The sequence below is a fragment of the Perca fluviatilis genome, chromosome 22, assembly GCF_010015445.1.
Source record: "Perca fluviatilis chromosome 22, GENO_Pfluv_1.0, whole genome shotgun sequence".
Taxonomy (NCBI): Eukaryota; Metazoa; Chordata; class Actinopteri; order Perciformes; family Percidae; genus Perca; species Perca fluviatilis.
Genome location: NC_053133.1, coordinates 3,220,565 through 3,248,285, shown reverse-complemented (window position 1 = coordinate 3,248,285; position 27,721 = coordinate 3,220,565). Strand labels below are relative to the sequence as shown.

Sequence of the window (27,721 nt, the reverse complement as noted above, 5' to 3'; positions counted from 1 at the left end):
TTGGACTTCAGCTCAAAGACTTGAGACTTGGACTTCAGCTCAAAGACTTGAGACTTGACTTGGTCTCCACTTCAAAGACTTGAAACTTGACTTGGACTCTAGCTTAGAGACTTGTGAGCGACTCTGCTGCGGACAGCGACAGACTTGTACCAGTCACGCAGCCACAATGTCCGATGTAGGATTTGAACATTTCTTATTTCAAAGATTCCTCATGGCAGCGTCACCCAGCTCCACTGATCTGACTTGATGGCGTTGAGAATCGGCTAAAAGCAACACACAGACTGCACCAATTTCACAAAAGCTATAGTCAAAAAAATTCAAGTTCTCTTGGTTGACTTTTGAATGTCAACTTGTCATCTTATGCCTACCAGACACTAGAAGACTCTGAACAGACTTTGAAAAGACTAAAGTCTGACACCATCTCACATCTAAAGACAATCATCTCACATCTAACGTCAAAGACTGTCAGAATATGTAAAGAATGGGGATCTTGCAGTGTCACACATTGCAAGACAACAACTAAAGACTAAAAACTTAATAATAATAATATCAAACACGTTTGATTTTGTCTGAACATCCAGATGGGAAAAAGACTGACTGGGACTGAGTTTTATGACCAGCTTACACCAAACCATTGAGACGATGGGAGCGCGCCCCAACTCTAGCAAGACTCTCAGGATTTCCTTCTGATTTAGAAATTAGTCTGCAACAGTGTAATTGCTGAAAAAGTCGTGTGTCGGTTTAAGGTCGGCTTTAGTTATTATTTCAGCCATTCCTTAGCTAGAAATCACCAAGAGAAACCAAGTAAACAAGGCACATTGGCAGAAAATGGATACATTAAAAACATACGGGTCAATCAGTGTGGTCAGCCAGCCAGTCTATCACCCAATCAGCCAGTGTGCCATGTAAGTGGGCCGCTACAGATGCTCTCTAATGAGCTAGGAGCCTCTGATCCAGTGGGCCTCGCCACATTCCACTGACTCTAATAAGACCATGTCCCGCTCTGTGAGCTGATAGCGGCTTCATTAACCACACTATGAACTTGCACAGGAAGCCGATAGGGGGTTTTATTAGGGTTTTATTACGCAAGAGGTACCAGGGCCAGTTTAATTGGAGCCAACGAGGAAGGTGGGAGATGGTGGAAGAGGGGGCGAGGCGGTAAACTGCGTTTCATCTCTGCCTTTTCTGCTATTCTCCCTGATCTTGAGGAAATCAGGGGTAGAGGCAAAGGGAGAGATAAATATGAATGTGTCGCAAGAAATAGGATAAAACTCCTGAGGATGAGTTTGTGTTTGTTCCTTTTTCTCTCATTCCTGCACAGCTAACCTCAATCCTGTTGTGCCGCTGGCAGGCATCAGGAGCTGTTTGAGGCGAGGAGATTTAATGTTTGACAGAAGCAAGCTTGGGAGGTTTTTTCAGATGTTTTAGGAATTTGGGTTGATTCTAAGTATGTACCTCCATTCTATAGTTAGTTCAGGGCCTATGTTTATCCAACCTCTCAGTGTCGATTTTTCATGTCAGAGTGCAAGAGGTGAGACACGACCTGCACTCCCAATTTTAGCTGCAGAGATACATATGAGGTGTAGGCCTTGTTCTCTGTGACAACAGACACTTGTAGCGATGCTGTGATGAGAGCGATACAGTATTTCTTTTGCATTTTCTTTGAATGAAAATGTGATTCCCTATCTCGTGATGCACTCTCAACACATCTGGATGAGTTCATGTGACATTGTGGGGGTGTGACAAAGCGTTGGGTCCCATGGACTATCCACAGATACAATACTGATCTATGTGTGCCTGCCAGCGGAGCCACTCGGAGCTCATGCTCAAACACAGAGCTGCCTTTGTGGCTTCCACCCTCACACCCGCATTGTCCTGAACCGAGCCCACAATGAAAAGTGCTTGTTTCCGCCCTTCCCTTGTAGCATCTCCACCTTCCAGGGACACTTAGTTTACAATACCTTACAAAGCCAAAATGTTGTAATTAGTCAAAATGTTATTAACCCTCTGGTCAAATTTGACCCATTTTCTAAAAGTTTCTATAATTTGGGTTTCTACCATTTATTGCAACCAAATTGTCCAAAGAAATAACGTGGATGGTTCTCTTTACAAGTAAAAGAAACGATTAGTTCAATACTTTCAATGAATTTGGGTGTTTTATTCAATTTTATAGCATTTGAAAAAAAAAATTATAAAAGAACTTTGAAAAAAAGTGACCAAAATGACCAAAAAAAAAACAGCTAGAGATAGCCACAGCTAGCCTTGACTGAAGTTGGTTGTAGACCAATAACCTAACGCCATCGTGCTTGTTGTTCACTTTAGCAGAATGCAGAGATTCCTATTCTACAGACAAAAAGGTCTCAGGGCTGCCAACTTTTCAATTTACTTTGGAGTGAGATAGTAAAATTCAGATTCTTCAGATGTACACGGTCATAGTCACAGTCATCCTGAACATGATTACTTTGAACATTTCAGAAAGCCCCTAAAGGATAATATTTCATGAGAGTTTAAACATGAGGACATTTTGTGTTACAATGTATTTTGAGATGATTTTCCCTTTATTTAAAAGAAAAACGACTACAGAAAAACAACTTCAAATTAGACATGGTTATAGTCAGGGTCATCCTTAAGAGGAATCGGTTGAATTTTTCAGCAAACCTATTAAGGATTTTTTTTTAAATGACTCAAATATGAGGAAAAGGTCAATGTGTTTTAATGTAGTTTGAGCTCAGCTTCCCCTTAATTGCCTGAAAGAATGTACAGTAAAATAACTTTAAATATGACATGGTCATAGTCAGGGTCATCCTAGTCTCGCATTGCCTATCTCCACAGCGCTGTGGAGATAGGTCTAGGTGAGTCTGCAAAATAATCTCAGGAAGAACTTGTTTTGGTGGAACATTTGCACCCCGCAAAAAAAACAAAAAGAACACATAAAATATTAAAGGAAGTTAACTGTTGACACAATACAGTAACGTGAGCTATTTAAATTAGCTGATACATGGTTAAACCTCATTAGCTCTTACCAGTGTATCTCCGTGTGTACTTCGTCCACAGCAATCCCACCAAACGGTCCCAAAACGTCCCAGTTAGAGAGGAAATGCCCTAAACATACTGTGGATGGGATGGATGTTCCAGCGATTAGTTACCAGTATATGAACTGCCGTCGCTCCAGACTAGGGTCATCCTTAACAGGATTGCATTGAACATTTTCCCAAACCTTTGAAGGAAACATTTATTCATTTATTTAGGAGGGCTTAAAAAAAAGAGGACTGATTTGAGCTGACTTTCCCTGTACAGTGAAACTACTACTATTTTACATGGTCATGTGTAATTAATTATTGCTTTAATTTGGCTCTTTTCAAGTGCTGGTACCATATTCCCAAGTTTGTCCACAGGACTATGACAATGATTTTGTGTTGGAATATGTCTAAAAAGACTCTTTGCCTTTATAGGACAGCATGGAAATCTGACCACTGTCACCGAGTCATTTGTGCACTTTAATCAACTTGAGGCTGGCATTTGGATGGTTTTCCTTCCTCTCCCAGCTCTTAACAGCATCTTAATAAGTTTGAATAAGTCCCTCTCTGTAGGGCACCGGCAGCACAAGGCTTGTTTTCAGTCTGTCTCATTTCATTTCCGTCGCTCTTTCTTACACGCAGATCTCCAATTTGTACTTACTGGAATACAGTGAGGCATAGAAAAAAAAAACACTAAAGTATTTCAGGAATTCACCAGCCACCTACAAGTGACATCTGAAATTAATTGTGCATGGAGGAGTAGAGGGAGGAAAATGTTTTCCATAGAAGTGAAACGTGTGGAGGTCGCAGTCTATATTGCATGAGCAATACCGCTGAAGGAAAACAATCTTTTACACTGAGGGGGAATGAAATACTGCGGCTTTGATTGGAAAAATAATAGAAAATAGAGGAGCCCCAAGTTTTTGATTATAAAAACAGAGCCTCTGAATGGTATCTTTATGATTTCCTGGAATGAATGCCATTTCGTCTGAATGGATGGGAGCCAATGGAACCCAAACACAGAAGCGTCTGGCCTAAAATTATGTTAAAGGGTTATGCTGCCCATTTTAACATATGCACATGCATTATTTCTGTGCCGCAACACAGTTTAGTGTGAACTTGCATCAACATTTTAACTAGTCATTGAAAGGAACCATTGAATTCCTATCACTGGAATATGAAATCAGGGACTGCTGCACAGAATTGTTGGAGCCATAAGATGCTAGGATGAGGTGTCAAACCTAATAAACTTTACAGACCCAATCACAATTGTTTGTTTACAATAACTTCCGGGTAGAAAACCCCTGCGTCCCATGTACAATATAACGGCACTGATCAAACAGAGACAAGGAACAACTGAATATACACTCATTCATTTAAAATGCATGTTTGATGCTTTCATATGTCACCACTTTGACTAACGTTAGCTTGGAGAGCTAATTTATCTGTTGGACCACAGACTAAAGAACATGACACCACCCAAAGTAGCAATCCATTGGATGTTGCTGTTCGTAACAGTAGATTGTTGGTTTATTAAAGACGCTAGCAAAGCAACACAGTACAGAAAATACGTCAGGTAGGCCAGACCACCATGTTACTTTATTTTTAGTCTCGCATTGCCAGACCTTCCTCCACAGCGCTGCGGAGGAGGGTCTGGTTAGTCCACACAGCATTTCGAGATGAGAGAAAAACGTGGTCTGGTTTATTGTAATTTCTTTAAACCAATCACAATCGTCATGGCGGAGCACGGAGCAAGGTGCCTCTGCAAAATAGCCTCTGGAAGGAACTTGTTTTGGTGGAACATGTGTACGTTCAAAAGTAGTTTTAGTCGTGCAACAGAAAACTCAGATTGGACAGATAGTCTAGCTAGCTGTCTGGATTTACCCTGCAGAGATCTGAGGAGCAGTTAACCATAGTCCTCACAAATCCACCATTTAGATTGCCAACACAAAGAAAGAGGAAGGGGACGGACATTTGGCCGAAATAAAAGACATCCGGCGGAATTTCTGGTGGCACCTGAACAATCCCGGAAGTGGAACGTTGTGGATATAGACTAGTTTATCTTTAACCGTAGCAGTTACGGCTGAAAATGACCAAACAAGTTTGCCAATTTCACATATCTCCATAATTCAAATCAACTGCCATTTGTCTACCCAGAAGTGATTTTTGTGTTAGCGCAATCTCATCGTGATTCGGTCTATAGTCTAGCTTTTCTAACAGATGGATGGATGGATGGAATCCAATTCATATTCATTTATTATTATAATTATTTTAGTGATAAGTCATACAAAAATCAAATGTTTCAAAGAATTAGGTGCCACATTTATTGGTGCCCGCAGAAACAGAAGTTTTACTTTACAGTTTACTACTTCGCTCCACTTATAGTGAGAAGGGAACATCACTCTTTGATTGATCTGCTCATTGCTCATAGACATATGCAACTGGTCACTGGGAAAGCATTTCTTGGCTATAAATAACCACAAGCCGAAAAATGTTTTGGAATCAGTCCAGTACAGTAAACTATTCAGCAATCGAAAGCTAATACTGTCTTCTATTCTGTAGCTTTCATAACTTGTGAATCTACTCCCCTAAAAACACTGTTGTAGTCCTTTCAGAGCTGAGTGTGAACTTGAACTAGCCTTGTGGCTGCGCATATTATGCATGTCCATATGAGTGTGGACTGGCTACACAGCCAGGTCTGTCCAGCGAAGGGAGCCAAGGCTGGAGCTGATATACAGGCACTCACACAGCTGATAAAGCCCCAACTGGCTGCGCTGCAGACTGTAGATTAAGCTCTTATAGAAAAGGAAGGAGAAATCTGGCTCATGAGGATGCGGAGGGAGAGGGGATGTTAGTGATCAAACACCCAGCACAGGGCCAACATTATTATCTCTACAACCCCAACACTGTACCCTCAACCCCCTTTCCAGCCCTACTGTCCTTGGAATAGCATTGTCTATACCCTGCTCGTAGGGGCCGCACGCAGACGGACAAACATTCTGGACACTGCACTGATGCTCAGTTCAGGGCCCACACAGCCTACACACTGGGCTAAGCTGACTGAGGGTTACATCAACAGTACATTTCAATGACCAGAATCAATCAGTTTTCATGACTTTGCTTTAAAATATTTTGGCCGTTTTCAAACGGGTTCTCTCACCTTATTATATCTGAATGAAAATTGGTTTTATCTGGTACCCATGGCTCTCCACTTTACAGACATGCCAACTTTATAATAATTCCATGCAGCTTTTCTCTTGCAGTTTTAAATATGTTATTTTTGCCTATTATAAAATGGTGTATTTAAAAACAAAACCAGTCCGTTTGTATTTGTATATTTCTAATTGTTGTTCTAAATGGTCAGGAAACTGGACTTTTAAGCTACCTCTTATTTTTTGCACCCCACACTCCACACTCCAGAATAATTATCACTTACTTCTATACTATTGATAATATTTATTTACAATCATATCTATATATTTGCCTTATGTCCTCTCTGCACCTTATCTATAGATCACATTGTAAAGCTCTTTACTGTGCAATGCATTCCCAATGTATTTGTATCCCTCCTCTTAAAGTGCATTTGTGTGTACTGTATTAAAGCTATAGAGCGTAGTTCCTGTCTCCCCCATGAGGAATTCTAAGTAATGACGACAAACTGTCGGCGCGTCCACATGATACAAGCCTTCCCTGATCGCGCATTCCCCCACCCCTCCTCCATGCAGTTGCTAGTAGCCAAGGAGGACACGGAGGATTAAAAAAACATGATAAACTCTTCAGAAGAGGTCATACAGACGCCCCAATCTTCTGAACATAGCCATACTGAGAAATCCCGAGAGAGTTGTGTGGAGCTGATAGTCTTCATTAGCTTTGTAGCAACTCATTTGGCGATGGCTTAAATGGAACGGACGTTCGTTAATATCAAAAAGTTACACACTAAAGCTTTAATAGTATTGTATTCTGTTGTAACTGTTTTTAAGGTACGTGGCTGCGAAGACACCTTAATATCCCCGCTGGGGATTAATAAAGTCATCCATCCATCCATCCATCCATCCATCTATCCGTCTATCTGTCTGTCTGTTTGTCTATCTATCCATCCATCCATCTATCTATCGGGGTCTTGGGATTGCATAGAGTGGGTCTGACTGGTAAGGTGAGAGTCTTGTGGGTTCAATGACCCAAGTTGTATTCATGTGTGTTGATGTTAGTCCCCATAGTAGCCATTTCATTGTAGTGAGACCATTTTTTTTTTTTTTATCTGATGATCTATTGTGACCGCTAGGATAATCACACAGCCTCATGAAACTTTACAAATACAGACTAGAGACCTAGGGCATGGACCTAGGAAACAAAAATCATCCCTGATTTACTGAATGGATCCACTTCAGTACAACATCAAGGAAGAGCTGGAAAAAGCTTGATGTACTGAAAGGTAGCTATCCGATCATAACTTTTAAATGTAAATGGACTGTTTTTATATAGCGCTTTTCTAGTCTTAACAACTACTCAAAGCGCTTTAACATAGTACAGGAACCACTCACCATTCACACACATTCATACACTGTTGCCGAGGCTGCCGTACAAGGTGCCACCTGCTCATCAGGTAAACATTCACACACATTTACACTCCGATGGCGCAGCATCGGGGGCAACTCGGGGTTCAGTGTCTTGCCCAAGGACACTTCGGCATGGAACTGCAGGGCCAGGGATCGAACCACCAACCTTCCGATTGGCAGGCGACCTCTCTACCACTTAGCCCCATTAAAGAATTCTTTTCTTACAGGTTGTGCCGGAAGTCTTTCAGTCAGTCCACAGCAGGTCAGCTGAACATGCAAAAATAACAAATATGTCTACAGGAAAGTACAGTTTAATGAAGTATCCCTGTTTGGCTGTAACAAGTACAACATTAGTTCTTTCTTTACAGACCAGGAAATTACAGCATTACCCTAATTTTGTTTGTTTCAAGGCGGCACTAAACTGTCAACTGCTATATCCCAATACTGTACATCAAACCAGTTTCAGCCTCTTCATGGCACAGCGGCAGCTTCGACAAAACATCAAAGCACAAAGTGATGGTACAAATGCAGCAGCCTGAGCTCTGGGGACTTGGTGTCACATGCATGTGGCATTACACATGCATTCTCCAGTCACGGAGTAAAGGCACCCAGGAGAGCTTGGTGGAGTGCTCTAGATGAGCGGGGGGGGCGTTTCCATGGATACCCGCCCATGTTGCGATCTCATTGGTATAACGGCCATGTGTGCTCGTGTGTGGTGTACCCATGTGACAGTTCATCTTCCATCACAACACACAGTCACTGTCTCAACAGGGGCCTGATCTGGCCAGTGTTGAATGGATGGAGCCTCTTAACTGTCCAGTAAGAGGAAGAAAAACCACCACGGTCACTGACACTCTGAGGCTTTGGCTGCTGGTAACTCTGTGCCAGGCTCCAATTAGGCAGCCATGCATCCTACACTGAAACAATGGTACTGTTGGAGGGTACAGTAAGTCCCAGGCATTCCCACACAGCGTAAACACAAAGTGTAAATCCTCAAGTTGTTCGCCAATAGTTTACCTCATGTTTTCATTGTTGAGAGACATGGAGACACAACGGAGATGCGGGCTGTCGCATTTTGACCGGGGTCACTTGAATGTAGCTTTCAATAAGCAAATTTTTCAGCCAGTACACCCCTCTGCGGTTACGCAGTAGTAACTCTGCAGCCAGAGATACACAAAATGAACCTCAGGGGCCTCGGCATGCGACAAGTGCATTCCAGCGCTCCCCTGCTCCCTCTCACCACCTCTGCACCGCCAACCGTGGTGTTGATGAGTGGGAAACCTGGGAGTAGGGGGGGGGGGCGTTTGGGTCTCCCAGGGGCCGAAAAAGGACGTTTGTCCCTCAACCACGGAAACCAGCGTAATGACTTCTAACAATGTTGCGGGAGACAATTCATGGAACTGCGAGGGGAAGTGCTTTGGAGATTCCGTTCTCCACACTGCTCACAGGTCTTTGTGGAGGTAAGTGGAAGGAGTGGCGTGGTGATCACACGGCATGATAAAATAACTTCTGAAAGGGATCCAACTGATAAGGCCTCCACATCAAACAGCACGTTCTCCAGAAGCAAAACCGTTTTCCTCAAATGCTCACAGCACTCTGTGAAAGAAGCTGCCCTGAGACTTTAACATTTGTAGGGTGTGGGGGCATTCAATCTCAAATGCGTGCCAAGATCTTTTTCATTTCTTGTTGTTTTTCCTACTTCTTCACCCTCACCATGTTTCCTCAAATCCCTCCCATGTTTTTCAAACCCTCAGGCCACCTTTTTACATTCTTTCAGGCTCTGAAGGAACATTAGGAGCCAAGAAAAAGGCAGCAACATAAACTCTGGCCATCGTCCTGCTGAACCTCTGCACTTCCTGAGAGAGGGCCAATCCATCTTGGACTTGTCACCAGTTTTACCAATAAATCAGAACCCACAGTGTGCTGAAAGGCAAACACCTCTGAGGAAGGTCACTGCTCGACAGGTTAGCTAAACACAACCTTGATCCCCTTTGCAGACTTAAGTGCTCTATCGCTGAAAGTCTGTCACATAAAACCTACCACTGCAGTGGTTAAGATGAGCTAGAAAAAAAATATGATTAACCTTGACATTGACCTGTGGCAACCTTTTGGCAAGTGGCTACAGTTTCTATCTATGCCTGTAATTACCCCATAAACTGTTCGAATAAATGGAGAAAGTACCATCCAAGAGGGGTCTATAAATTATAATGAACAGTACAGCACATTTAGTTTATCGGTGTTTTAAGCCCCCAACGTCTCCTCCCAGGCAGAGCTGCCTGGAAGGCACTAGGATTAGGCAATGGTTAGGGTTATGGTTAGGGTTATGGTTAGTTGCCTTGAAGTCAACGGTCGCAGCATTACCTTGAAGTCAATTAGGAAATGGTTATGGTTAGTAGGGTTGCACTATTCAGAAAATGATTTTTAGGCTGAAAATTAGATTCAAAATCGATTTTCGATTCAAAAAACGATTCACATTATGTAAATGTTGTTACTTTTCCAATGTGATTGCAGCAGACATACAATAAAAAAAAAAAAGTAATCGTGATACGAATGTGAAGCGATTTTTTTTGCACACCCCTAATGGTTAGGGTTAGGGTTAGGGTTAGGTGCCTTGAAGTCAACGGTCGCAGCGCTGCCTGGAAGGAGACGTTGGGGGCTTGAAACACCATCGAGCGCACATTTAAACAATCAGATAGAAATCCGAGGTTCTAGTCACCGCCATCTAGCTGCTTTAAATGAACCGTACAACACCCAGCAGTCCCATTCCATCAAATTCTCCCGAGGTGTTGATTTCCCCACCCAATGCTTAGTGTTTCATAACTCTGTTGCTTCACCAGAGCAGATCCATCAATCAGAAACTCACTTATGGTAATAAACAAACTCTGCAAACCTCAAGGCACGCTGCCACTCTGAGAGGAAAAAGAGATGACTGAGATAAAAAGAGAGGCACGTTGAAAAGCGAAATGAAAGCTAGAACAGAGGAGGCAGGGACAGTGAGTGAAGTTCAAAACCAGGAGGGGGCGAGGCGGTGATGGGCTCTCCTCTGCCTCACTCCCATTTCTTCCCATCTGCACTGTGCCCCCGTGGCAACGGGTGGATGGGTGGTGGGAGGGAAGGTAGTTAAAAGTATATCCTCTCACCCCCTGACCTCCCACAGCAATGGGCGGAAAAACAGCTGCGGGCTGCACACTCCCTGCTCTTCAAACACTATCCCATGGGCCTGAAACACTCGTGTACAAACACACTCAGGCAAACCCATAGGATGTGAACCTGCACCCGCACTCTTAACACATGCAGCCCTGAGGTTTTTTTCTCTTTCCTCTATCACAGACACAACTCAGGTTACAGGTTATATAACTTTGGAGAAAAACTAAATTGGATGTGAATGACCTTTTTGGTGTTTCAGCCACATTTCCATGTGATTAGCAGGCATTGTAAGCTGGAAACTTAATAAGAGTTAAAGTGGTATGTCTCTTTCACATACGTAGCATGACATATCAATCAGTGGTTATTTTCAGAGGGGTCGATCCATTCAACAGACATTGCCACAAAGCTGGCTGACTTTGGTTCCAATGATCTGGGTGATCAGGTTGATGGGCTGTCTACTTCGATATAAATTTGACACAGCCTAGCAACATTATGTCACTGTTTTTCTTCATTTGCTTCTAAAAATTGAAATCCAGATGTTACATTAGAGAAAATGCTGTTAGTGTTCTTTGTACCGTACAAAAAATCAGTAAAAGGTTATCAGACAAAGTCAAAAATATAAGTGAATACATTAACAATAAAAAAAATACAGTGTAAAAACATATATTAGGCTTTATACTTTGGAACTAAAAAGACGCTTTTTTATTTTTCCATTACCACCAATACATTTATATGATACATTGAAACTATATACACTATATTCTCCAAGGAAGAACATCATGCTTATGCATCAGACTAGAGCAGCATCAGATTATGTGGTTAGCTAGCTTACTTGAAAACACAGGTAGCTAAACAGCCTTTTCAACTAGCAACTGTACCGAGCTGAAGCTAACTTAATCATAAAACTATACCAGCCAGTAGAGGTTATGTTATTCGTCCATAATACATAATACTGTTGCCATAAAGTCCGCTTACAGTAGCTAAAACATTTTAGCCAGCGAGCTAACAGAAATAGAATTAGCTTAGTTTCTTTTGATAATTGATAGTTTTAGGAGACATTTTTATTCCACCAGGGCTACCCAGAGAAGTTTTTCGTAGCTGTTAATGTATGAGAGAAATTAGCTCACAATGCCACCAACAATCCTTGGTGGTCTAGTGGTTAGGATTCGGCACTCTCACTGCTATGTCCTGGGTTCGATTCCTGGTCAGGGAATTCATTTTGGGGTATCTGTGACTCAGCCCATAGTGACCAAGCTTGATAAACGGAGGGTCGCCGGTTCAAGTCCCCATGCGGACGAAGTACAAATCGCGGACTGGTAGCTGGAAAAGTGCCAGTTCACCTCCTGGGCACTGCCAAGGTGCCCAGGAGTGAGGCACCAAACCCCTGGTCTCACTTTGCCAGACCCTCCTCCAGAGCATGCTGAAGGAAGGTCTGGCTAGTCCATACAGCATTCGGGGATGGGGGGAAAACGTGCTCTGGTTTACTGGCATTTCTTTAAACCAATCACAATCGTCTTGGGCGGCGCTAAGCTCCGCACAGAGCCGCTGTAAAATAGTTGTGCGAGAGAAAACTCCGATTGGACAGATAGTCTAGCTAGCTGTCTGGATTTACCCTGCAGAGATCTGAGGAGCAGTTAACCATAGTCCTCACAAATCCACCAGAGGTTAGAACGCCAACGCAAAGAAAGCAGAAGGAAACGGAAAATACTGAACATGCATCCGGTGGAATTTCCTACGGCATCGGAGCAATCATGGAAGTGGAACGTCAAGGATAAGGACTACTAAACCCCCAACTGCTCGGGGCGCCTGCCATGGGCTGTCCCCTCAGTCCAACATCCCTCCATTAGTGCATGTAGAAGGTCCTGGGCATGTGTGTGCATTTCAGGTCTGCGCGTAATAACTAACAACAGAGTGAAACATGTTTTTAATTCCCCCTTGCGAGATTAATAAAGTAAATCTTAATCTTACCACAAATGTATTCAGTTTAATAAAGCACAACTAGCTCGGCAGTTAATAGAAGATTATGTTATGGAGCTAGTGTCTGTGAATGGCTAATTAGTGTAGAGCAGGGGTCGGCAACCTTTTTGATATGAAGTGCCCTTTTCAAAATGTATTGTTTATTAGTGTGCCATGTCAACATTAAGTTTAATTATGACATCACATCAAAATGTAATATCCAGGGAATCTGTAATTTTATTCCATAGCAACATTTGATAACATTTATTTCTCATAATCAGGACCTTGCAATTATTATTATTATTATTGTATATTATTATTATGATTATGGAAACATAGTTTTAGTATGCAGCGTCCTGATTGGTGTAAAATGGGCTGACAAAAATATCACTGTCAAAGAGCCTGAAGCGAAAAGTTGTGGAAAAGCCCAGCTTTAATAATGAATCGACTGATAAGCAGGTATGCCTCATTTTCAATGAAATGATGCTGTTGCAAAATAATAACACAACCAGCATCATTAACAAGAACGAAGAACACGAACATAATGATTGCGTCATTCACGTGCATATTAAGTAGCTACATGTATTTGTTTTGGTCTTATAATGGATCCATATTTAGGCATGCGGATGAGAGAGTGCTTCAGCATTTCAACCATGATTTCAACACATCAATAACTCTCTTGCACACATATTGCCAGCGTGCCATTGGTTAAGGTCCTGCGTGCCCATGGTGGCACGCGTGCCTAAGGTTGCCAACTCCTGGTGTAGAGGATAGCTTGTTACTTAGCTTGCCAGCTAAAAGGGTTAAAGGTCCCATGACATGGTGCTATTTGGATGCTTTTATATAGGCCTTAGTGGTCCCCTAATACTGTATCTGAAGTCTCTTTTATATAGACCTTAGTGGTCCCCTAATACTGTATCTGAAGTCTCTTTTATATAGACCTTAGTGGTCCCCTAATACTGTATCTGAAGTCTCTTTTATATAGGCCTTAGTGGTCCCCTAATACTGTATCTGAAGTATCTTTTATATAGACCTTAGTGGTCCCCTAATACTGTATCTGAAGTCTCTTTTATATAGACCTTAGTGGTCCCCTAATACTGTATCTGAAGTCTCTTTTATATAGGCCTTAGTGGTCCCCTAATACTGTATCTGAAGTCTCTTTTATATAGGCCTTAGTGGTCCCCTAATACTGTATCTGAAGTCTTTTTTATATAGACCTTAGTGGTCCCCTAATACTGTATCTGAAGTCTCTTTTATATAGACCTTAGTGGTCCCCTAATACTGTATCTGAAGTCTCTTTTATATAGGCCTTAGTGGTCCCCTAATACTGTATCTGAAGTCTCTTTTATATAGACCTTAGTGGTCCCCTAATACTGTATCTGAAGTCTCTTTTATATAGACCTTAGTGGTCCCCTAATACTGTATCTGAAGTCTCTTTTATATAGACCTTAGTGGTCCCCTAATACTGTATCTGAAGTCTCTTTTATATAGACCTTAGTGGTCCCCTAATACTGTATCTGAAGTCTCTTTTATATAGACCTTAGTGGTCCCCTAATACTGTATCTGAAGTCTCTTTTATATAGACCTTAGTGGTCCCCTAATACTGTATCTGAAGTCTCTTTTATATAGGCCTTAGTGGTCCCCTAATACAATTTCAGGAAAGAGACTTCAGATACAGTATTGCAAAGGCAGAGCAGGATACCCAGGGCTCGGTTTACACCTATCACCATTTCTAGCCACTGGGGGACCATAGGCAGGCTGGGCGAACACATATTAATGTTAATAAAAAATCATAAAGTGACATTGTCATGCCATGGGACCTTTAAGCTACGGTTACAAGAGTTTATAATTTATATACATTTAGCGATACTATAGCTGTATGTGGTATGGATGCTTGACTTAACTTGCTCTAGTATAGTGCTCTTATTAGCTCCAGCTAAGTAGCTATAGGTGAAAATTCTGGTGCTCAGTTTGCTTAGCTACTGTGTTTTTAGGTGAGCTAACTTGCCAAGTTGTCCTCTATTTGCTCTAGTTAAAAATTTTTTTTAAAACAGCTAGTCAGAGATGAACAGAGGAGTCAAATAAAAATGCCTGTAATTTATCTTATTAAGTTACTGGAGGTAGAAGAAAACAAAAAGATTTTCCCTTTTTTTAATCAATTGGAAATAGACGAAAGTATTACGTTTATTATTATGTTCTACCCTCCTTTTAACTAATAGTATTGATGTATTCACTTATATTTCTGATGCCTCTGATACCCTTTTACTGCCTTTTGAGTTTTGGAGCACCATAATAACCAAACCCAGTGTTTTCAGTTTGAAATAAAAGCTTCATTAATCCATCAGTATTGTAACATTAATACAAAAAAAGATATCCATAATGATTTTGTTTGAGATGTTAACAGATGTTAGTGATCAGTGTAAATAAAAACATCCATGTTGAACACATTTTGAACCAAATTAACCTGTGAATCTACAGTCTTAGCTCCTTAAGAGCGTCTGGCAGGACTTGCATCAGTTTCCTCAGCACTGGCTTTAATTACAACAGAGCAGGCAAGTCTATAGTAAAGCACACAGTAATCACTCCATTATTCCAGGTCCCAAACATATGCACATACTGTACAGGCCTCAGTAACACCCTCCAGTGTCCATGTTTGGAACTATAGTCCAGCAGATGAATTTAACTGCAGAAGCCTCTCCTCGCCTCCTCGGTGAGGCAGCAGACAATAACACCAGAAGATGTCCACCAATGCATGACTTAAAGTGATAGCAAGAGGATGGAGCGGATTTCTGTGATTCTTAGCTTTTATTTTGCTGATTGGTATTCTTCAAGGATTCCAGCAAGCTCTTGATCCGCTCACTGGCTGGCTCCCGTCTCCTTTTCTTGCGACTTTTGATCCCTGCAACCTGGGAGGGCAGGAGGAGGGTAGCGAGTCCCCAAGGTTTGGAAGGCTTTTCTTTATTACCACCTCTGGGTGTGTTGGTTTCACTCTGCTGGAGAAGCCAGGAGCTCTCCTGACACAAAGCCACGAAGCGGTCCAGCTGTGTGGCGTTAACGTTCTTGCTGACGTTCAGAGAGGTTTCAAACGGGTTCTGGATGTGCAGTGGGGCTACCTCAGGCTTGTTCTGCTCTTTGCCCTAAAGAGAGGGAATGGGACAATGTTAGCAGATGCAAACACATATGTGAGCAGCAGCCATAAGCACACTCCTGTATGTGCGGTATGCTAGGGTCCATCTAAAACGTTGGTCATGGTTTTAGGTCTTGCGGCTGTATCTGGGGAACATATAGCTGACTGGTACACCTCTCAGCAGGCTAGCAGATGGGAGAGGCATGGACATAGCTCTGGTAGCTGCTATGACTGCCAGGAAAACTCGCTGTGCACACCGGCCATGTAAGCAAAAGAAGCATACATGATCTGTACCTCGGTCTATCAGTCATGGCCATCAAATGAACCATCTATATGTGGCTCAGAGAGAAGTCAAGAACCTCCCATGGTACTTTGCATGCCGTATCCAGCATAAAGTCTGAGAGTAAAGGGGCTGAAAGGATAAAGGGATGGAGCTGTGGTGGGAGGGGGGAGATGGCAGCATAAAGATGGCAGCATAAAGCCATCAGTCAGAGGAGGGGAGCTAACTGGAGAATTGGAATACAGTAAAGCAGATTTATGGCTGTTGCTCCACTGGTGAAAGCCTATATGCGTGGGTCACGGCCACAGTCTACCTGCAGGCCTCCTTTGCTGTGTCAAACTTGACATTAGTCCCATATATTAAGCTGCAGGGTCTCTCTTTCACGGTGACATCAATTCATTAAACTCCACTGAAGCACTAGCAAAGTCTCTGCATCACACATAGTGCGCCACCAAAGCAGGAACGCCTAATTTACAAACTACATTTCTCGAAGCAACGTAATAGATGATAAACAGGATATCATTAAATGATTTTAGAGGTAGGTGAATTAACTAACCTGTACAGCTAGAGAGGAAAAGTCCGCCCTGAATACTTCCCACTGATATTATCTTTCAGACTTTGGAAAGACTTTTCTTTCCTCTCGATTTTATTTTTTAAAAGGTCCAAAGTTCCACGTGAACACTCTTTCAGTGCCTACAAAAAGTATTACACAGGCAGCAACAGACTCAATATGGGTCTAAATAGAATAAATATGTGTTTGTTTACACTTAGCCTGACGGAGCTCTTAATTGGGATTGCAGCGCAAGGGCGCCGGGCCCTGTGGGGCTGGCATCAATCACATATGACAAGGACAGCTGTCATCTGTGTGTGTGGGAAGACGCCATCCACCAAACACTGCCTTTATTACCAACAGATTTATCTGCTGGAGCTCAGCTCTGAGGCTGGGAGGAAATACTGGAAGGAGGTTGAACTGGGTTTCGTTGAGTGCTGAAGTTCTTTCTGAATATACTTTTTTATGTTCTGGGTTCTCAGTGATGCAATAATTTCATTTTCAGGTAAAATTAGATGCCATCCAAGCAGCAGGATGGTATTAGAGAGTTACAAAAATACACTTTATGGCCAATGTGCACTTTTTTTTTTTTTTTTTTTTTAACATAAAAATATAGATTAAAGGAACTTTTTTGATCAGGATCCCTTACATTTTATTTTTAAGAATGGACAGTGCTCTCTGGTGGACAAACTAAATAACATTGACACGGTTTCAAAATCCTATTAAACAAAGCTTCAGCATTTGGCATTCTGCGACACAGAATCCCCCGGACTCATGTCCTGGTTCTCCTTCTCCATAAACAACATGAAATCAAGGAGATGGTTAACTTTTCCTGCTATAGCTTTCCCACTGTGGTCTGAAAGAACAGGGGAGACACTTTGTTGTTTTGCGTCTATGCCTTCAGAGTCAGTACTCTCGCTCTACCACACACTCCCCACGCGTACACACATACCGGCTCTGCTATTCTCTTAAAGAGATATGCTAGAACGACGCAGCAACAACGCACAGGTATAAACTTCAGGCCACTTTTGTAGGCTACAGCGAAAGCTCTGCGTAGAGCCCCCGCATAAGCATAAATCCTGCTTTAGAGTGATTTTTGTCTTTCAGACATAGGTGACTTTTACAGTGTTCCTTAAGGTGTAGACACATTTAGCAGACGGCCGACCGTTGACAGAAAACCCCGTTGATATGATCAGTCGCGTCCCCGAGGTACAAAAAACTGCCGCGGGACACACTCACCCGACACCAACTTGAGAAACGTAATACGTCTTGATAACAGCAGGCGGCGCTACTGTGTATTGTTGATTTGGCGAACTTATTCGACTTGTTGCCTATTTACACATCCAGCAGAGCAACATTATCATTCATTTGGAGCCATGTTTGTATCCATGTGATGAATGTGAGTCCCGTATTCTCTTGCTTTTAGCTCAGTTTTTGGTCTCTACCAGCTCCTGAAAGAAATATTTGGTTCTTTAGCTGCTAAATGCTCCACTATGTTCATCAGCTGGTCTCTAACTGTGTCTATTTGATGGTTGGTCCCAAGGGCATGACTTTGGGTTCAATATTGGGTGGGGGTTTGAGATCTCCACTTTTGAGCAAAATTGAAATTGTGAGCATATCAAACACTTCATTTCCTGCATTCTGGTGAATTTTTCTGCAACAATTTGTGCATTTTCTGTATCAACTTAGGGTGAAAATAACGCCTATGGTCCTGTGTAGGTAGCGTACAGTGGGTTTTTACAACAAATTCAAGTTTCTGAAAACAACACTATGAGAGCGGTGAGAGTGAACCCAAACAGTTACGTTTCTGCCGGACAGCTAAACAATGACCTGAAACTCACAAAACAGCTCTGTGTGGCTGAGGGGAGCTGCAGATTCAGGTGATAATTCCCTGTAGGTTCATCACTACGTGCGACCCCTTTCACATTGTCTTACATTATCATTATAAAAAAGCCGCTTTAGATTAGCTTAACATTTGAAAGATAATGTAAACTGTCATTACTGGGCACAAATTATTGCTTCTTTGTTACAAGGGACTTAAATGGATTTTAATAATCATACATACCTTTCTGATATTTATGGACATCCTGCTGAATGCAAAGGTGGCGTAAAACTCAAAGAATTCGCACAGAAGTTGCTCTGAGAAAAAGCAAGAAAAAGTAAAGTTAGCGGGCTAACAGAAACATCGGTATCAATCAAACTGAATTGTAGCCCTGCAGCCCTGTTTCCACGCTCCCGTGCTCACCGAGTGTTTCCGTGTTGCTCTGGAGCTGGAGCTTGCTGAAGTCGCTGACAACGCGTTAATGTCGTTCCCATCAATGTGTTGTCCGGTTGCATTCATGGAGAGGGGACAGAAAGACACAAGGGGAAAGGAGAGAGAGCAGGTGCATGTACAAAGAAAAGGAAAAAGAGGGGCCCTGGATCATGTCCTTGCTTGGCTGGTTTGCTTCTCCAGCAATGCCCTTGTTAACAGTCTCCTTCACCACGATGAGGCTGGTGGTGGGGGTGCGCCTGTACGTTCGCGCGCGTCTGTCCAGAGGAGGCGGGGTCATTGACCTTCCCAGAGTGATGGGCCCTTTATTGTCCTGTAAGCACTCTGTGTGATAGAGTCTGCCCTAAACGGGGCCAAGGAGGAGGTGTGGGGAAGAGGGGTGGGGGGGTAGATTGCTTTTGGAAGGCAATTATCAGGCAGCCAAGGTGACAGAGGGAGGGAGAGAGGGAGGGACTGCAGTGGACTTGCAGGCAGACTGGCGCGCTGGTGGTTTAATGATAACGGGACACATTTATTACAGATGTATACATGGTAATATAGCATAATAAGGTATGCTCCTAAGTAGGGCTGCACGATGTGAGAAAAATGTCTAATCGTGATTATTTTACTGATATTGTGATTGCTATATGATTCACAGTATTGGAGGGAATCATTTTTGGATCATTATTCTCAGTTTCATTGAAAAATATTGAAATCAAAATGAGGGTGTCTGGGTGGCCTAGTGGTCCATACTAGAGGCTCAGTCCTTGACGCAGAGGCCACAGGTTTGGTTCTGACCTGTGGCACTTTCCTGCATGTCATTCCCTCTCCCTCTCCCTTTCCATGTCTAAGCTGTCACAATAAAAGCCTAAATGCAAAAAAAAAAAATTTATTAAAATGATTATAGTGTGATTTTTGCGAGGATCTGTACCAAACAAAGATTTTTTTTTTAGTAAGTAGATAGGATTTGTAGGCCGGGACGTCTCTGCAGCACCACAATACTTAAAGGTCCGATGACATGGTGCTCTTTGGATGCTTTTATATAGACCTTAGTGGTCCCCTAATACTGTATCTGAAGTCTCTTTTATATAGACCTTAGTGGTCCCCTAATACTGTATCTGAAGTCTCTTTACCGAAATTCAGCCTTGGTGCAGAATTACAGCCACTAGAACCAGTCCCACAATGAGCTTTCCTCAGAACGTGCCATTTCTGTGTCTGTAGCTATTGAGGAGGAGAGAGGGAGGGGCAAGGTGGAGGGTGGGGGTGTGGCCTTGACCAACTGCCACTTTTCTCGTTTGAAAGCCATGATGTCTCTCTCTCATGGGTTGGCCAAATTCTCTGGGCGGGCAAAGCAGAGAAAGGGGAGGTAACCTCGCTTGTTATGACCTCATAACAAGCAAGATTCCAGAACAGCTCATCTGAGCTTTCATTTTCTCAAAGGCAGAGCAGGATACCCAGGGCTCGGTTTACACCTATTGCCATTTCAAGCCAATTGGGGACCATAGACAGGCCGGGGGAACTCATATTAATGTTAAAAAACCTCATAAAGTGACATTTTCATGCCATGGGACCTTTAAATCAGAATGGGTTGACCCATATTTTGTCAAAAATATTTACCAAATATTTTGTCTACTGTGTGAGATGTGGTGCTGGGTGGTACCTGCGAGGTCCCTGAGGTGGTCCAGGGTGGGGATAATGGGAGGGCTCCTCCTCTGCAGGAAGAACAGCAGCATGACGGTGAGGGAGAAGTTGGTGATCCAGGCGCCGGGGATGCTGCTGGTGATGCCATGAGCTCGGGCCCAACAGCGCACTGTGAACACTAGACAACGGACCCGCGGGTCCAGCTCTCCGTACAGGTAGAGCAGCTCTGTGCTCTTCATCGCCACCCTATGGAGAGAACATAGAGTTACAACCACTGTTTTACTCTGCTGCATGTTTTTGACAGGGCTTAGTTCTAATACAAGTGCAGGCAGGACCGTTCACTGGGTGAATATTGAAATATTTGATATTTACTGCATTTTTTGCTTGCTCTTTTAGCCAAAATGACTGGATAGAAATCCAGTGTCCTGCTCTGGGACAGCCAATAGGAAATGCTGCCAGGACAGTATAAAATAATATCCCACACAGTGTACAGTTTCCACAAATATCATCTGATGTCATGTCGTTGTCAGTCACCATGTTGGAATGATTCAAGCTTCTTCTTTAATATATTGATGGAACATTAAAAGGAAAAATATACTTTATCAGCGGCTGTGTTGTAATGTGGGCACGGTGTCCCCACATGGGCTTATTGAGAACATACATCCATCTTGTTTCATCTAATCTGCACATGATGACCTAATTGTAAGTTGTAATACATTTGTATGTACAGTAGTTCTGTATATTATAAATGTCTAACTTCTTGCCTGGCTCTGTGATATTGATATCAAATTATTGGATTTGTCAGTGGGCTAACTTATTACATGTTTTAGTATGCCTTATGAATAATGTTAATTGTGACATACTGTATGTCATAATGTAAGAAGATCATATTTGTAATGCTCTTAAGCAACAGTGTAAGCATCCCACTATTGTTTTGTGCAGTGGATATTTCTAAAAGCATCAGCATAAATAAGGCAGTCCAATCCTTGGTCTTCTTCATGCCCTTAAGTGCCTGTATTTGTACACACATTTAGCATCATTTGAAAATATTTTTGATCTCCATAACTCAAAGCCTCCTCAGTACAGAAAACAAAATACTCCATTATGTTGAATGTCAAGGGTCAGTGAAACTACCACCACTAGAGAGCAGCCTTCAGCTGTTGTTACAGCCTCAGTCACACACAGCTGCGGTTTTTGTGGACACACACACACACACATTCACACACACACACACACACGTTCACACACACACACGTTCACACACACACACACACAGAGGAAAGTGCTGCGCTTCAAAGATCTCAGAGCATGATTTAAGAAAAGTCCCCCTCACATCCACCCACAGCCGGTGGTTCAACCCCATTTCCTTAGAAACTGCAAAGTGGTTTTCTGTACGTTAGCGAGTATGTGTACGTGTTTGTGTACATACCTTTAATGTTGAAAGGGAAGAAGTGAAACACAAACAAGCCCCCTCTTTGGCCCTGCTGTTCAGCTTCACTGCAGCACGCATGCAACTGTGCCACCACAGCACTTCCTGTCAGAGTCAAGTTTCTGTTTGGGGCTTTTGCAACGCCAAGGACGCCATAAAACTAGCAGTTTCTGTGAAGCGAGAGGCCTTTGACCAACTCTAGCTGACATTTCGAGTTATGACCCTTCTGAAACTGACCCATACTTTAATGAATCACTGCAACACCAGAGCCATGACAACTCATTGTTCATACTGTTTATGTATGGCAAATAGGCTCGGTCTCATAATACATGGGCGCACAGGGTGAATACCTGTTGTTTGCTGTGAGGTCACACTGAAAACCAGAGGGCTGGTGGGCGAAACGGACCAGGGGGCATCGTGCGTTGAGAATCTTCTGCACCCCCACGCACCCCGGCCCAAACTGGTCCACGCACTCCCCAATGACGGACAGGATGCTCTGGGTGACGGCCCGCTCCGAGCTGGCCCTCTTCATCTGATACTCCAGGGACAGACCAGATTTTGGCTGCACACAGACAGTTTAGAGATGTTTAATGTTCCTAAAAATCACTCTCCGTTTCCTACCTAGTGCACTGTATTCATTTTGTACCATTTTATTCAGGCTGCCAATTTCCCAGTGCCCCCCTTGAGATGATCACTCATGGTTTTATATAATCCCGGCTTGATTCCTGCAACTCCGTTTTCGCCTGCCTCAGCAAGTCGTCCCAGGACCGTCTACAACTGGTCCAGAACTCTGCTGCAAGGCTGCTGACCAGGCTCAGCAGGACATCGCACATCACTCCCTTTTTATCCTCGTTACATTGGCCTCCGATCAAGTTCAGGATCCAATTTAAAGTTTAATGTTCTGACATATAAAGCTCTGCATGGTCAGGCGCCAGTTTGTATCTCGGACCTGCTCCATCCGTACTCTACTAACAGGTCCCTCAGGTCTTCTGACCAGGGACTACTGATGGTCCACACGCACTCGCTTAAAAACTAAAGGTGACCGTTCCTTTGAAGCGGGGGCTCCAACTCTGTGGAACGCCCTTCCTATTAACTTTGTCTGGGTTGATGCTTTTAAAAAGCAGCTGAAGACACATGTTTAAACTCGCTTTTGTCTCATGTTTGTAACTTTGGGTTTTAAGTTTTTAATCTTTTACTTCCATTGGTATTTTATTTATTTTTGCTTGCTTATTTTCTGTTTGGATCCTACTGTATTTTAACAAATGTTTATCATGTGAAGCACTTTGTCTCTTTGTCAGTAAAAGGTGTTATATCAAATAAACTTGTATTATTATTATGAACAATTATAGCTGCTTACAAGCTACGTTACAGTGTATAAAAAAACATTTATTATACACTTATATACTGCTTACAAATGCTATTAGGAGGGTTACCATTATTGCATCGATTCTTTTTTAACAAAAGGATTATGAAATTAATAAATGCTCCTCTTAACAAGGGCAAATACTCTATGAATTATGAATACAACAATTCCGACAATGGTTAGATTTTTCATAGCAAGTTCTTCAAAATAAATTACATTTTACATTATTTTACATTTTACCGACTTGTCAAACATATAGCTCTGCTAATGTAATATAATTAAGAGAGTCCAGGCATCAGTTTCTGAATTTATGCAAATCCTTTACCAAGATAACGTTTGTTTAATTTTTAAAAGTAGTAAGTAAGTGCGTAAAAAGTAAAAGCTTCAAAGAAAAGCTTTAATGCAAAGCAGCTAAGTTTGTCTGTAGTATTTCTTTGGTTGGTTTTGGTTTTTTGGCCATTGCCATCAGCAGCTGTCTTCAGTTCCACTCTGCAGAACTCAGCCCTCACAGAACTCAGATGGCGGAAAATGACTGTGGCCACAGCAGCTGGTGCTTTAACTTCAGCTCAATTGTGGATCAGTATGAAGTACCTAGAACCAAAATACTTACAGTACATGCTTTTTTTTCATGGCAGATGTGTCGTGTCTTTGCAAGCTTTTATGTACAGTAACTGTTTAATCAAGCACAACTTCCTATTTTGTAAACTGAAAATGTTATGTGTGGCAGTAATAATGTAAACACCCCCTGTCAGCTTGTGCACTGGTTCTCAAACTCTGGTACAAGTACCACTGCTGGTACGCGTGCTGCCTCTAGTGGTACGCGGGTGGAATCCCTGATATACTGTGTTTAAAAAAATAATTAATTAATTAATTTAAAAACAATACTATAGGAATACTACAACATTTCCAATAATAATACTTAAAATATGATCAGTTTCAAATAAGTGTTTGTTTAAGTGTAACAGTTTTGTTTGTAAGGTTTTTCCTCGCCACTGTCACACTAAATGCTTGCTTTTGGGGGAATTACTGGAATGGTTGGGTCTTTGTAAATTACAGTGTGGTCTAGACCTACTCTATCTGTAAAGTGTCCTGAGATAACTCTTGTTATGATTTGATACTATAAAGAAAATTGAATTGAGTATCAGCTTGCTACATAGTCACATTCATGGACGCAGTGCACATACATCCATAATTAGTTATGAGCTGTGATTGCAAGATAGTAAGCAGAGGTAAAACAAATGGTTCAAAAGCAAAACTCCAAACAGTAACTATTAGGAAGAGAAGTGTGGATGAGGAGGAAAATATTTCGAGCAGCCCTGTTGAAACTACAGTGGACGAGCACAAGTGCTAGTCGCTACTGAAGCAGCGACGGTGAAGTCTCCACGGCACCTGCTAGCAGCAAATGATGCTAAACCGGAGGGAGATATGACCCGAGTTACCTTAAATTAGGATTCAGTTGGAGCGGTGGGAGTGCAGCGTGGCTGTGGCTGCCGGCAATAAATATTGTTTTTAGCAATCAACCTGCCTCCCGCATGAACTGTCCCTAGCTGAATATAGTAAGTTTATGCTACTCTATTTTAACGTGGGACATAATGGTGGTACTTAGAGAGCCCTGATATTTTTTGAGGTGGTACATGGTGCAACACGTTTGAGAAACACTGAGCTAGTGGCTTTGGTTTTCACCTCATTTAGTCTACAGGCACCTACTCAAGGACGACCCCCCCCCAAACTCCCCTTATTACCATTGATGCATTTCTCCCACTGATACCATCCAGGTCCAGGAACATGTCCAGGTCACAGCCCAGCTTTCCAAAGCCGTTCACGGATGAGCCAAATGGCTTGATGGTGCATTCTGGGAAGTACGCAGCAGCAATGTCCTTGAGCAGAGAGCAGACGAGGAAACGCAGTCGGCTGTTCTCCTCTGTGAGCTGATAGACATCTGTCAGGGAGGTTATCTGTTGGTCTATCTGAGAGTAAAGGAGGAGAGAAGCCACGATTAACACAATCCTTGACGCATACATCCTACTTCGCTGTGGAGGAGTGTCTGGTTAGTCCACACAGCATTCCTGGATGGGACAAAAACGTGCTCTGGTTTATTGGCATTTCTTTAAACCAATCACAATCGTCATGGGCGGCGCTAAGTGCTGGACGCAGGTACGGAGCTGCTGCAAAATAGCCTCGGGAAGGAACTTGTTTTGGTGGAACGTGTACGTAGGGAGGCGAGCTCTGGAATTAAAATGGCTGTTGAGTGTGTGATGAGAATAAAAAAAAAAAAAAAAAGATAAATATAATTTGATTGTAGGTTCTAGCTCGAAGAGATGTTTCCCGAATCGTTTAGAACGACAACACAAAGAAAGCGGAAGGTGACAGACATCCGGCTGAAAAGGAGGAACATCCGGCGGCACCGGAACAATCCCGTAAATTAAATGTCGTCGATATAGACTAAGTGTTACACAATCAACCCAACAAGTTGTAAATGTAGTAAATGTACAGTGTAGGTTTCAGTTTGTACATTGTACTTGCTTCCCAACTGCAGGGTAAAGAGAAGTGAGTTAGCCTCGAAGACCGACCAACGCGTTTACAAGGAGGGTTTGAGTTATCTAAATATTTTCAAGTGGTAGCGCCGTAGTCAGTGTGCACTTTAGTTTGTGTGATTTGTTACATTACTGTTACTGACTAGAGATCAGTAAGATTCATATTTACTGTTCAATAACAATGCTACTACTACTACTACTACTACTAATAATAATAATAATAATAATAATAATAACATTATAGATAAGGAAGAAGATAGAGGAAGATGAGGACCTTTGAAAAAAGAAATCCAATAGGACATCGTAATCCAAATATTGGTCTAAAGAGATCGCAAAAGATTATATTCCCATATCATTCAGCACTAAATCACACATCCACTGGATAAATCCTTTAATCTGAACCATAAATCTGGGTGTGATAACCCAACCACTTACACTCTCCTCTTTGGACAGTCTCTGTATGAGCTCGTTGATGGGAATGGGTGTTTGTGGTTGGCACTGTTGGCCTGATTGCTGGTTTGTTGAGTCCGCTAAGCCGATGTTCCTTAATGACAGCATCCTGGATTTAAAAGGCACCATGGATTCATGGCTGACGCTAGGGATGGCAGCCCCTTCAAACAACGAGGCAACGCTTTCCCGGTTGGCAAATTCAACCACGGCATACAAGCCCTAGAAAATAAGTACAACATACACACACACAACTTCATCATCCAATTGAATCCTAGCGTGACAGCAAAGTGTGTCGTATGCGTCTTAAAATATGTTGGAAAACAATGCTTATCGATGAGAAGAACTTGGTCTTTCACTTACATAACTTTCATAAAAAAAGTATTTCTTGATATCTCCATGTCTTGATATATACTTGAGGAACTTTTTCTCATTGGTTCTGGAGTGGCAGCTGATAAGAACGGATCTCTCTGCTTGTTCTTGTCCCTCCGCCTGGACAGCATACAAAGATTTGCATCCATGCCTTTCTTCTGACAACGAAGAAGCAGAATATCCAACAAAACATGAATAACTTTCAGTTTTTCTTGTGCTGTCATATTTCATCCCTTTGTTGTTAGCACACTTGTTGTCAGACAAACTTTGCAGCATCATCTGTTAAAGACTTAAGCACTATTTGTTACACAAGTCTGCGCTTCAGTGGCCCCAGAACGCAACGCCAAACTTCATTAAAAAAACTGACAATTTTACAGTATGTGGCACTGCTAAGATTATTTCGGCATGGCACAAAACACATACAAAAATGTCATACGTCACAGAGCACGTCTTATGAACTCTTAGAAACAACTTCACTTCGGCATAAATATCATCCACAAAGCAGCATGTTATTAAAATGAAATCTTATCTAAAATGACAGCTAGAATCACTTTACACACAGAAGATTTAGCTTAACTAGCTAATTGTCAAGACTCCTTGGTGGACAAACACAGTGCCGATTTTTACCGAGAGCCCTAGTGGTTTCTTCAGTTTTTCGTTTTCTATTAAATAAGTTACCAATTTTGATATACGGCCAAGGCTACTGAAAATATAAACATTTCTGAATGAAGTCTGGAATGACGGTCACTATACAGGAGACAGGGCTAGCAAGTAGGCTAACCTCGTTTGTTTAACAGCTTGATTTACTAACTAGCGCTTCACCTTTGGCAGCGACAACGTCTGTTCCAATATTCCTGTGAAGAAATGGATCGACCTTCTGTAGACACTTCACCAGGCTGCCCCTTCCCTTCAACCTGCACACTGCAAAGGGGGACGCCATTGCTGCTCCGAAAGAAACGGAAATGCGCATGCGTGCGGTTTTGTCTACGGCAACAGAGAGGTACCAAATCTCACGTGTCGATACATAAAATATGTCTGAGAAAAAAATGTA

At 42.3% G+C, this 27,721-nt stretch overlaps 1 protein-coding gene across 1 annotated transcript; it reads right to left on the bottom strand.

The window, feature by feature from the left end:
• Positions 1 to 14,463: 14,463 nt before the first annotated feature.
• On the bottom strand, positions 14,464 to 27,671 carry LOC120552392 (mitochondrial poly(A) polymerase). The gene is given in 10 exon segments (XM_039790417.1): positions 14,464 to 15,813; positions 18,699 to 18,772; positions 18,879 to 18,938; positions 19,057 to 19,079; positions 20,535 to 20,771; positions 22,305 to 22,516; positions 25,060 to 25,284; positions 26,287 to 26,520; positions 26,662 to 26,828; positions 27,493 to 27,671. Coding segments are annotated over 10 exon segments (1,719 nt in total). The 5' UTR covers positions 27,641 to 27,671; the 3' UTR covers positions 14,464 to 15,474.
• Between the last annotated feature and the right edge of the window lie 50 nt (positions 27,672 to 27,721).